This window comes from Littorina saxatilis, linkage group LG11, assembly GCF_037325665.1.
Source record: "Littorina saxatilis isolate snail1 linkage group LG11, US_GU_Lsax_2.0, whole genome shotgun sequence".
Taxonomy (NCBI): domain Eukaryota; kingdom Metazoa; phylum Mollusca; class Gastropoda; order Littorinimorpha; family Littorinidae; genus Littorina; species Littorina saxatilis.
Genome location: NC_090255.1, coordinates 142116 through 155905, shown reverse-complemented (window position 1 = coordinate 155905; position 13790 = coordinate 142116). Strand labels below are relative to the sequence as shown.

The following is a 13790-nucleotide window of genomic DNA, read 5'->3' as shown; positions in this document are numbered from 1 at the left end:
GACAGACTTCATACAGACAATACAACAGGCAGGGCGGTTCTCGCTCTCACACACTGTCTCTAACACCTTATTCACACTACAATCCACTTCATGACAGACTTCATACAGACAATACAACAGGCAGGGCGGTTCTCACTCTCACACACTGTCTCTAACACCTTATTCACACTACAATCCACTTCATGACAGACTTCATACAGACAATACAACAGGCAGGGCGGTTCTCACTCTCACACACTGTCTCTAACACCTTATTCACACTACAATCCACTTCATGACAGACTTCATACAGACAATACAACAGGCAGGGCGGTTCTCACTCTCACACACTGTCTCTAACACCTTATTCACACTACAATCCACTTCATGACAGACTTCATACAGACAATACAACAGGCAGGGCGGTTCTCACTCTCACACACTGTCTCTAACACCTTATTCACACTACAATCCACTTCATGACAGACTTCATACAGACAATACAACAGGCAGGGCGGTTCTCACTCTCACACACTGTCTCTAACACCTTATTCACACTACAATCCACTTCATGACAGACTTCATACAGACAATACAACAGGCAGGGCGGTTCTCACTCTCACACACTGTCTCTAACACCTTATTCACACTACAATCCACTTCATGACAGACTTCATACAGACAATACAACAGGCAGGGCGGTTCTCACTCTCACACACTGTCTCTAACACCTTATTCACACTACAATCCACTTCATGACAGACTTCATACAGACAATACAACAGGCAGGGCGGTTCTCACTCTCACACACTGTCTCTAACACCTTATTCACACTACAATCCACTTCATGACAGACTTCATACAGACAATACAACAGGCAGGGAGGTTCTCACTCTCACACACTGTCTCTAACACCTTATTCACACTACAATCCACTTCATGACAGACTTCATACAGACAATACAACAGGCAGGGCGGTTCTCACTCTCACACACTGTCTCTAACACCTTATTCACACTACAATCCACTTCATGACAGACTTCATACAGACAATACAACAGGCAGGGCGGTTCTCACTCTCACACACTGTCTCTAACACCTTATTCACACTACAATCCACTTCATGACAGACTTCATACAGACAATACAACAGGCAGGGCGGTTCTCACTCTCACACACTGTCTCTAACACCTTATTCACACTACAATCCACTTCATGACAGACTTCATACAGACAATACAACAGGCAGGGCGGTTCTCACTCTCACACACTGTCTCTAACACCTTATTCACACTACAATCCACTTCATGACAGACTTCATACAGACAATACAACAGGCAGGGCGGTTCTCACTCTCACACACTGTCTCTAACACCTTATTCACACTACAATCCACTTCATGACAGACTTCATACAGACAATACAACAGGCAGGGCGGTTCTCACTCTCACACACTGTCTCTAACACCTTATTCACACTACAATCCACTTCATGACAGACTTCATACAGACAATACAACAGGCAGGGCGGTTCTCACTCTCACACACTGTCTCTAACACCTTATTCACACTACAATCCACTTCATGACAGACTTCATACAGACAATACAACAGGCAGGGCGGTTCTCACTCTCACACACTGTCTCTAACACCTTATTCACACTACAATCCACTTCATGACAGACTTCATACAGACAATACAACAGGCAGGGCGGTTCTCACTCTCACACACTGTCTCTAACACCTTATTCACACTACAATCCACTTCATGACAGACTTCATACAGACAATACAACAGGCAGGGCGGTTCTCACTCTCACACACTGTCTCTAACACCTTATTCACACTACAATCCACTTCATGACAGACTTCATACAGACAATACAACAGGCAGGGCGGTTCTCACTCTCACACACTGTCTCTAACACCTTATTCACACTACAATCCACTTCATGACAGACTTCATACAGACAATACAACAGGCAGGGCGGTTCTCACTCTCACACACTGTCTCTAACACCTTATTCACACTACAATCCACTTCATGACAGACTTCATACAGACAATACAACAGGCAGGGCGGTTCTCACTCTCACACACTGTCTCTAACACCTTATTCACACTACAATCCACTTCATGACAGACTTCATACAGACAATACAACAGGCAGGGCGGTTCTCACTCTCACACACTGTCTCTAACACCTTATTCACACTACAATCCACTTCATGACAGACTTCATACAGACAATACAACAGGCAGGGCGGTTCTCACTCTCACACACTGTCTCTAACACCTTATTCACACTACAATCCACTTCATGACAGACTTCATACAGACAATACAACAGGCAGGGCGGTTCTCACTCTCACACACTGTCTCTAACACCTTATTCACACTACAATCCACTTCATGACAGACTTCATACAGACAATACAACAGGCAGGGCGGTTCTCACTCTCACACACTGTCTCTAACACCTTATTCACACTACAATCCACTTCATGACAGACTTCATACAGACAATACAACAGGCAGGGCGGTTCTCACTCTCACACACTGTCTCTAACACCTTATTCACACTACAATCCACTTCATGACAGACTTCATACAGACAATACAACAGGCAGGGCGGTTCTCACTCTCACACACTGTCTCTAACACCTTATTCACACTACAATCCACTTCATGACAGACTTCATACAGACAATACAACAGGCAGGGCGGTTCTCACTCTCACACACTGTCTCTAACACCTTATTCACACTACAATCCACTTCATGACAGACTTCATACAGACAATACAACAGGCAGGGCGGTTCTCACTCTCACACACTGTCTCTAACACCTTATTCACACTACAATCCACTTCATGACAGACTTCATACAGACAATACAACAGGCAGGGCGGTTCTCGCTCTCACACACTGTCTCTAACACCTTATTCACACTACAATCCACTTCATGACAGACTTCATACAGACAATACAACAGGCAGGGCGGTTCTCACTCTCACACACTGTCTCTAACACCTTATTCACACTACAATCCACTTCATGACAGACTTCATACAGACAATACAACAGGCAGGGCGGTTCTCACTCTCACACACTGTCTCTAACACCTTATTCACACTACAATCCACTTCATGACAGACTTCATACAGACAATACAACAGGCAGGGCGGTTCTCACTCTCACACTCTGTCTCTAACACCTTATTCACACTACAATCCACTTCATGACAGACTTCATACAGACAATACAACAGGCAGGGCGGTTCTCACTCTCACACACTGTCTCTAACACCTTATTCACACTACAATCCACTTCATGACAGACTTCATACAGACAATACAACAGGCAGGGCGGTTCTCGCTCTCACACACTGTCTCTAACACCTTATTCACACTACAATCCACTTCATGACAGACTTCATACAGACAATACAACAGGCAGGGCGGTTCTCACTCTCACACACTGTCTCTAACACCTTATTCACACTACAATCCACTTCATGACAGACTTCATACAGACAATACAACAGGCAGGGCGGTTCTCACTCTCACACACTGTCTCTAACACCTTATTCACACTACAATCCACTTCATGACAGACTTCATACAGACAATACAACAGGCAGGGCGGTTCTCACTCTCACACACTGTCTCTAACACCTTATTCACACTACAATCCACTTCATGACAGACTTCATACAGACAATACAACAGGCAGGGCGGTTCCCGCTCTCACACACTGTCTCTAACACCTTATTCACACTACAATCCACTTCATGACAGACTTCATACAGACAATACAACAGGCAGGGCGGTTCTCACTCTCACACACTGTCTCTAACACCTTATTCACACTACAATCCACTTCATGACAGACTTCATACAGACAATACAACAGGCAGGGCGGTTCTCACTCTCACACACTGTCTCTAACACCTTATTCACACTACAATCCACTTCATGACAGACTTCATACAGACAATACAACAGGCAGGGCGGTTCTCACTCTCACACACTGTCTCTAACACCTTATTCACACTACAATCCACTTCATGACAGACTTCATACAGACAATACAACAGGCAGGGCGGTTCTCACTCTCACACACTGTCTCTAACACCTTATTCACACTACAATCCACTTCATGACAGACTTCATACAGACAATACAACAGGCAGGGCGGTTCTCACTCTCACACACTGTCTCTAACACCTTATTCACACTACAATCCACTTCATGACAGACTTCATACAGACAATACAACAGGCAGGGCGGTTCTCACTCTCACACTCTGTCTCTAACACCTTATTCACACTACAATCCACTTCATGACAGACTTCATACAGACAATACAACAGGCAGGGCGGTTCTCGCTCTCACACTCTGTCTCTAACACCTTATTCACACTACAATCCACTTCATGACAGACTTCATACAGACAATACAACAGGCAGGGCGGTCCTCACTCTCACACACTGTCTCTAACACCTTATTCACACTACAATCCACTTCATGACAGACTTCATACAGACAATACAACAGGCAGGGCGGTTCTCACTCTCACACACTGTCTCTAACACCTTATTCACACTACAATCCACTTCATGACAGACTTCATACAGACAATACAACAGGCAGGGCGGTTCTCACTCTCACACACTGTCTCTAACACCTTATTCACACTACAATCCACTTCATGACAGACTTCATACAGACAATACAACAGGCAGGGCGGTTCTCACTCTCACACACTGTCTCTAACACCTTATTCACACTACAATCCACTTCATGACAGACTTCATACAGACAATACAACAGGCAGGGCGGTTCTCACTCTCACACACTGTCTCTAACACCTTATTCACACTACAATCCACTTCATGACAGACTTCATACAGACAATACAACAGGCAGGGCGGTTCTCACTCTCACACTCTGTCTCTAACACCTTATTCACACTACAATCCACTTCATGACAGACTTCATACAGACAATACAACAGGCAGGGCGGTTCCCGCTCTCACACACTGTCTCTAACACCTTATTCACACTACAATCCACTTCATGACAGACTTCATACAGACAATACAACAGGCAGGGCGGTTCCCGCTCTCACACACTGTCTCTAACACCTTATTCACACTACAATCCACTTCATGACAGACTTCATACAGACAATACAACAGGCAGGGAGGTTCTCACTCTCACACACTGTCTCTAACACCTTATTCACACTACAATCCACTTCATGACAGACTTCATACAGACAATACAACAGGCAGGGCGGTTCTCACTCTCACACTCTGTCTCTAACACCTTATTCACACTACAATCCACTTCATGACAGACTTCATACAGACAATACAACAGGCAGGGCGGTTCCCGCTCTCACACGCTTTCTCTCAAAGCATGCCAAATTCTGAAGTGGTGTCACCAGCATCAGATCTTGCTATCAGCAAAACATCTGCCGGGGAAACTGAATGTTTTTGCAGACTCGCTCAGTCGATCCTCAAAAGTACTTCACACAGAGTGGACGATCACCCACTACGCTTCTCCAGCGTTTATGGGTGCAGGTAGACAAACCGATAGTCGATCTTTTCGCGACCCGGTTCTCAAGGAGGCTACCAGTATTCATATCCCCGTTTCCGGACCCGGAAGCTTGGAAAGTGAATGCACTGGAAGTCGATTGGACAGGACTCACGGCTTACGCTTTCCCACCATTCCAACTTCTTGGAAAAGTGCTGAGGAAGGCAGAGTTGGAACAACCATCCCTGATTCTAGTCGCTCCAATGTGGCCGAGTCAGCATTGGTTTCCGGATCTCCTCCGCCTAGCAGAAGGTCCTCCCATTCCTCTAAACCTGGAAAAGGGAGAATTACTGCAACCACGCACCGGCATTCAGCACGAGAACCCACAGTCCCTGCTCCTTCACGCATGGAGACTGTGAGAAGATCCCTGCGTCTGTCAGGTGCTTCAGAGAGGACACTGGATTTGGTTCAAAAAGCACACAGGAAGTCTACGAGCTCAGTGTACGCTTCTGTGAAGGAAATCACGAATAACACTAACAGGCAAAGTTTGATAGTGATATCCTCCACGCTTTGAGAGCGCTAACCAGAGATAATAGAGTGACGTAGTGAAGTGTGGTGCACGGATTGTGATTAATTCAGCTCACTGACCGAGAGAGTTGATGTTGTGAATCGCGACGAAGATATCGTTACACTTAACCACTGTCCAGCGACAGGGAGGGGTTGTCACAGGAATCGACCGGGAGAAAGGAAGCCCGAGTAGAGCACTTAACAGGTAAATGGAATAAGCATTTGAATACCGTTAACCCCTTCACTGCCCACCCCGTATGTAATACGTGGTCATTTTCGGTTTGTCATACGCCCATAACCGTATCTCATACGTGGGATTTGTGTCAACAACATTTCAGGACATTTCTGAAAACTAAATGGGAGGTAACCACTGTCCAAGTACTTGTAGGGGTTCTAAACACAGTTCTTTCCCATAGACCGTTCGGATAAGTTACTACCACGTGTTGAAAACTGTGTTACAAATGTAGAACCGACTATAGCATTCAGCCGCCATTCACAATGGCGCCCGAAAGTCGGACCTCAACTCGTAGACCTGTTTTCAAGCGATACAGTGTTCTGGAAGCTCTACAAGAAGTGATTTATGGATTACCACACAGAAGAATATTTTTATGGGCTGTAATGTGAGTACCTGATGTTTGACACCAGTTTTAGCAGTGTTTTGTGTGGTTTTACGTGCTGCAATGTGTGTGTGTGTAAGTCCGGAAACTGTAATTTTTGACAAAAATGGTCATTATATCAATTTTTGCTATAACAATCACAAACAAAGTCCAATGATCATGTCATCCTATAATAGCCAAGGGTATAAGCAAAACACATGCCAAAGATCTAAGAGATATCTCAATAAATGATCGAGCAGTGAACAGATTAGTGAACCTACCGAAGAAAGCGAAATTTTGCCCTGGTACACAGCAATACCAAAATGCTGTTATACTGTGGCAGTGAAGAGGTTAATGTTTATCGCATAAGTCGAATCGACTAACACTGTAACTTTAAACATAGCAGACAGATATCTAAGACAAGATGTCCACAATTTATGTTGTGCAGTGCGTCGTGTAACCGGTCGTAAAGGAAGGTAGCGACCAGATGACAGAATGAAGGATCTGAGAAGCCGCCGGAATATTACGCCTTTAGACTCGCATAGCTGAGATTCGACGGGATTTCTAAAAGCTAGTGCACGGTTATTTTTGTCCGTAGAGTTGGACCACAGCGGTCACAGGGCGGTAGAAACTGAGTAGACCGAGGTCACCAGTAGCAGGAATTAGTAGTAAAATACATTTCCTAGTGAACAGCAATAGAAGCTGTGTAATTTTGCGTATGACCAGAATTAAAATATGTCCACAATATCTTAATTACTTAAGAGATAAGGAATATTTATTAGACAGAGCAGACGGTGTTTTAAGTCTGCCGTGATTTTTGTTGACTACACACGAGCCGTGAGTAGATACCTGCAGGGTTCGTACAGGTCATGGAAAACCTGGAAAGTCATGGAATTTGATTTTTAATTTTCCAGGCCTGGAAAGTCATGGAATTTCAATTCAAGTCATGGAAAGTCATGGAATTTAACAAAAATAAGAAAGAAAAAAAAATTAACCTTTAGCACTCCAGCGGCGATTTTCGTTGCCCAGCCATTCCCCGATTTGCGTCGCCAGCACAAGGCTTGTTCGTATGACCAACTTCTCGTTCGTATTTGCATACGAGAATAACGGTATTTTTAACGGCACTTGAGCCAAAGCGAGGCTCACTTCCTTCCGTTATCTTGTCGTGTCGTCTGCGCTGCATTTGAGTCGGTTTCGTCGAAGTTTTCTGCTTTTGTTTTTGCATCGATAAAGTACTTTAGCGCTTCGACAAGCAAGATGGAGGATGATGAGTTTGAAACTTTCTTTCGAGTTGTTTCTTGACAACAAAAAGCATGCGGAATTGGAACGAATTACCGAGGAAGATCTTCGCAATGAACTGTGTATCGCGGTGAAAAAAGTGACAGTTCGTCAAGTCACAGTGACGGTTACGAAACGGAATTTACGAAAGTGCAGATGGATACAAACAGTGGCTGGTCCAGTTTAGTGAAATGACAGGACCAGCAAACATTACCGATAATCTGACTGCGTAGCAAATGCTTGACTTGCTTGTCGAAGAGACACTGCGTAGAAACTGACTCAAATTCAGTGCAAAGCAAGCCAGTGTCAAAACTGGCAGTGGCAAGACGTAAAAAGTTTGCGTGTTCGGAAATGGCGACCTGTGGATCTAGTCATGGAAAATGTTATTGAGACTCATGGAAAGTCATGGAAAAGTCATGGAATTTTGTTTCTAAAAACCAGTGGGGACCCTGTACCTGAAAACTAGATATCGTGTGCCTGTGAGTTCACGGACTGTTTTTTGTAGTTTTATACCTCAGTGAAGGGTAGAGAGTTTTGTCATTGCAATTGAGTACGAGATTGTCATCTCGAGTGTTTTTTGCCTACCAAAACTGTGAGTACTGGATTTTTTAGTACCTAACATTTATGTTCATGATTGTGTGTATGCTGTCATACCTGTATAATACAGTGGAGGGAACCTACGTTTGGAGTTGTGTTTGTTTCTGTATGATAGTGTACTAGCGCATTTGCATTCATTCACAGCTTCACATTGGACAGCTTGGGTTAAATGGTCCGCGGAGAATCAGGTCAGTTTTGTCTCTCCGCGTTCTATGCAGGTAGCTAATCACTTGTCATGGTTAGCAAATCAAGGCAGCTCCCCATCGTCTCTTCGAGTTAGGCGTTCTGCCATTTCGGCTACGCTGAGGCAGTTGGGTCATAACATTAACCTCAGCGGTGTTATCGCTAGTGTCCTAAAAGGTGCGTCGTTAGGTTTTGCTAGAATCAGAGCCCCAGTTCCTGCATGGGATCTCTTCCTTATTCTAGAATTCTTAAGATCGCAAGATTTTGAACCTTTGCAATCAGCAAGTTTAGTTAATCTTACTCGTAAGACACTTTTGCTTGTTCTTTTGGCCACTGCAAGAAGAGGCAGTGAAATTCATGCTCTCTCAGGCTTAGCTAGAGATATAGCTTTTGAAAAAGATGGTTCTATTTCTTTACGTTTTAGGCCGGATTTTCTAGCCAAAAACCAGAAGCCTGATCAAGTTTCCCCCATAATCAGAATTCTTCCTCTTAGCAAAATTCTGGCACCAGGAGACCCCCGATTTGTCTAACTGCCCGGTTCGAGCTCTTAGCAGTTATTTGTCCCGCACGGCTCCTATCAGAGCTAATCAGCAGAAACTTCTTTTCTTATCTCTGAACACAGCTAGAGACAAAGACATATCTAAGGTAACTCTTGCGAAATGGGTCTCAACGCTGATCAAACAGCTAGAGACAAAGACATATCTAAGGTAACTCTTGCTAAATGGGTCTCAACGCTGATCAAACAGCTAGAGACAAAGACATATCTAAGGTAACTCTTGCTAAATGGGTCTCAACGCTGATCAAACAAGCGTATGAGTGGTGGCACAAAAAGAAAGGGGGGGGGGGGGGGGGGGGGGCAGTCAGTTCTCCCTCTAACGTTGGCAAGGACGCATGAGGCAAGATCCTGGGCATCCTCCTTAGCTGTGCTAAGATCGGGAGATTATCCGAAGTCCTCCAGTCTGCGTACTGGAGATCGGAAGATGCCTTCATCAACTATTACCTGCGCGACATTTCCAGTGTGCGGCAGGACGGTACCAAGGCGCTACCAGCGATGGTAGCAGCAGGGCAATTGTTGCCTAGTTCATAGGTGAGCATCCCACCACCTTAATTAGCAATCTGCTATATGTGAATTGGGATAAGATATGTAATTTAATCGAAAATTTTAATGGTAAATTTTCATTTGATTAATATACTTACCCAATTCACATACTAAAGTCCCTCCCGCCTACCCCGCTTTAGATCCCCTAAAAATAAAAAGGGGCGCTTCGAGCGAATGAAGAACATGGCGGCGAGAGTACGCATGCGCAATGCATGTAAAAGGTAACCATTGGTCAGATATGGTCATGTGACTGGTCAAGGCCGTTCTATTTTTAGGGTTACTTCCCCCCTACCAGGATGGAGCGTAGTTTCAGCGTTCTAGCACTAAACTGAAGTAAATTGCTATATGTGAATTGGGTAAGTATATTAATAAAATGAAAATTTACCATTAAAATTTTCGATTAGTGCTTTTGTGAACAAGAAACAATTGACAAGTGGCTCTATCCCGTCTCCCCCCCTTTCCCCGTCGCGATATAACCCTTCGTGGTTGAAAACGACGTTAAACACCAAATAAAGAAAGAAAGAAAGACAAGTGGCTCTATCCCGTCTCCCCCCCTTTCCCCGTCGCGATATAACCCTTGGTGGTTGAAAACGACGTTAAACACCAAATAAAGAAAGAAAGAAAGGAGGATACTTTGTTTGACCGGCACTTTGATACAAGCTCCTATAGGATGAACTATGTGGACTGTTTGACCGGCACTTTGATACAAGCTCCTATAGGATGAACTATGTGGACTGTTTGACCGGCACTTTGATACAAGCTCCTATAGGATGAACTATGTGGACTGTTTGACCGGCACTTTGATACAAGCTCCTATAGGATGAACTATGTGGACTGTTTGACCGGCACTTTGATACAAGCTCCTATAGGATGAACTATGTGGACTGTTTGACCGGCACTTTGATACAAGCTCCTATAGGATGAACTATGTGGACTGTTTGACCGGCACTTTGATACAAGCTCCTATAGGATGAACTATGTGGACTGTTTGACCGGCACTTTGATACAAGCTCCTATAGGATGAACTATGTGGACTGTTTGACCGGCACTTTGATACAAGCTCCTATAGGATGAACTATGTGGACTGTTTGACCGGCACTTTGATACAAGCTCCTATAGGATGAACTATGTGGACTGTTTGACCGGCACTTTGATACAAGCTCCTATAGGATGAACTATGTGGACTGTTTGACCGGCACTTTGATACAAGCTCCTATAGGATGAACTATGTGGACTGTTTGACCGGCACTTTGATACAAGCTCCTATAGGATGAACTATGTGGACTGTTTGACCGGCACTTTGATACAAGCTCCTATAGGATGAACTATGTGGACTGTTTGACCGGCACTTTGATACAAGCTCCTATAGGATGAACTATGTGGACTGTTTGTCTCCCAGAATTCACGGGTGCCCGAGGCCCGCCCCCCGGCGCCTTCAGACATGACCCGTTTGGATACGACACCGACTCCGACGAGGATGACGACGGAGGTTTCTTCTTTGGCGCGTCGCCTTTTCAGTAAGCTCTTTGCTTTCTCACCTCCTGCCTGGGTAACAATCGCCTTCAAGTTAAAGGGGAACAATCACATTGTTAAAGGGGAACAATCACCTTGTTAAAGGGGAACAATCACCTTGTTAAAGGGGAACAGTCACCTTGTTAAAGAGGAACAGTCACCTTCATGAGGGTAACAATCGCCTTCATGTTAAAGGGGAACAATCACATTGTTAAAGGGGAACAATCACCTTGTTAAAGGGGAACAGTCACCTTGTTAAAGGGGAACAATCACCTTGTTAAAGGGGAACAATCACATTGTTAAAGGGGAACAATCGCCTTCATGTTAAAGGGGAACAATCACATTGTTAAAGGGGAACAATCGCCTTCATGTTAAAGGGGAACAATCACATTGTTAAAGGGTAACAATCGCCTTCATGTTAAAGCGGAACAATCACATTGTTAAAGGGGAACAATCGCCTTCATGTTAAAGGGGAACAATCACCTTGTTAAAGGGGAACAGTCACCTTGTTAAAGGGGAACAATCACCTTGTTAAAGGGGAACAATCACATTGTTAAAGGGGAACAATCGCCTTCATGTTAAAGGGGAACAATCACATTGTTAAAGGGGAACAATCGCCTTCATGTTAAAGGGGAACAATCACATTGTTAAAGGGGAACAATCGCCTTCATGTTAAAGGGGAACAATCACATTGTTAAAGGGTAACAATCGCCTTCATGTTAAAGGGGAACAATCACATTGTTAAAGGGGAACAATCGCCTTCATGTTAAAGGGGAACAATCACATTGTTAAAGGGGAACAATCACCTTGTTAAAGGGGAACAGTCACATTGTTAAAGGGGAACAATCACCTTGTTAAAGGGGAACAGTCACCTTGTTAAAGGGGAACAATCACATTGTTAAAAGGGAACAATCACCTTGTTAAAGGGGAACAGTCACCTTGTTAAAGGGGAACAATCACCTTGTTAAAGGAGAACAGTCACCTTCATGTTAAAGGGGAACAATCACATTGTTAAAGGGGAACAATCACCTTGTTAAAGGAGAACAGTCACCTTCATGTTAAAGGGGAACAGTCACCTTGTTAAAGAGGAACAGTCACCTTCACGAGGGTAACAATCACCTTCATGTTAAAGGGGAACAATCACATTGTTAAAGGGGAACAATCGCCTTCATGTTAACCCCTTGACTGCCTTAGGACGGGTATACCCGTCATGCGCTTGTGCAGCCGCAGCGCCTTAGGACGGGTTTACCTGTCTTCTCCGTACCCCCCGCAGGTTAGGGGGAAGAATTTACCCGATGCTCCCCAGCATGTCGTAAGAGGCGACTAACGGATTCTGTTTCTCCTTTTACCCTTGTTAAGTGTTTCTTGTGTAGAATATAGTCAATGTTTGTAAAGATTTTAGTCAAGCAGTATGTAAGAAATGTTAAGTCCTTTGTACTGGAAACTTGCATTCTCCCAGTAAGGTCATATATTGTACTACGTTGCAAGGCCCTGGAGCAATTTTTTGATTAGTGCTTTTGTGAACAATGAACAATTAACAAGTGGCTCTATCCCATCCCCCCCCCCCCCCCCCCCCCCCCTTTCCCCGTCGCGATATAACCTTGAATGGTTGAAAACGACGTTAAACACCAAAGAAAGAAAGAAAGAAAGAAAGTCTTCTCCGTTCGGGAATTTTCCAGAAATGCTACATCACTGCTGACACACAAATAGCAGCCAATGGCTTGGAAGGATACCTCATTCTCATGAATAAACATAAATGGTGACGCGGTTTTGCGTCTGAAGACTATTTTCGGCCTTGGCGACAGGTTAGGGGAGAGAAATCTCGACTCGTCAAAATGGCTAACGGTGACAGTCGACCGGGCCCTAGTAGGGAAAAGCAAAGCCGGACTGACGCTACAGGCGGTGCAAATGATTATGGATACTGACAGGGGAAGGGGGAGATCTTCTTTCGGACGATTCGTTGGAAACAGGTAGATGACAGTGATTATAATCCTTTCTTGGAGCAAGCAAAACAGCCACCTGTGTTTGATCCACAGGCACCGGAAGATGCGCCGGACTGATTTTTCAAAAGTTCATATTTAAACATCATTATAAGCCAAACTAATTATTATTTCCATGATTAGACACTAAAAACAGATTCTTGGTTCAATTTCCTTTAAAAATAACAGGTTTTACTTACCTACCTACCGGCACGGTTGGCCTAGTGGTAAGGCGTCCGCCCCGTGATCGGGAGGTCGTGGGTTTGAACCCCGGCCGGGTCATACCTAAGACTTTAAAATTGGCAATCTAGTGGCTGCTCCGCCTGGCGTCTGGCATTATGGGGTTAGTGCTAGGACTGGTTGGTCCGGTGTCAGAATAATGTGACTGGGTGAGACATGAAGCCTGTGCTGCGACTTCTGTCTTGTGTGTGGCGCACGTTAAATGTCAAAGCAGCACCG

The 13790-nt window shown here is 44.5% G+C and overlaps 1 protein-coding gene across 1 annotated transcript in view; it reads left to right on the top strand.

Annotated features, from left to right (window-relative positions):
• LOC138980740 (uncharacterized) overlaps nt 1-13790 on the top strand; it is a 77902-nt gene that overhangs the window by 32419 nt on the left and 31693 nt on the right. The window contains exon 7 of the mRNA XM_070353643.1: nt 11240-11357. Coding sequence (XP_070209744.1) covers nt 11240-11357 — 118 coding nt within the window. The remainder of the gene's footprint in view (nt 1-11239; nt 11358-13790) is intronic.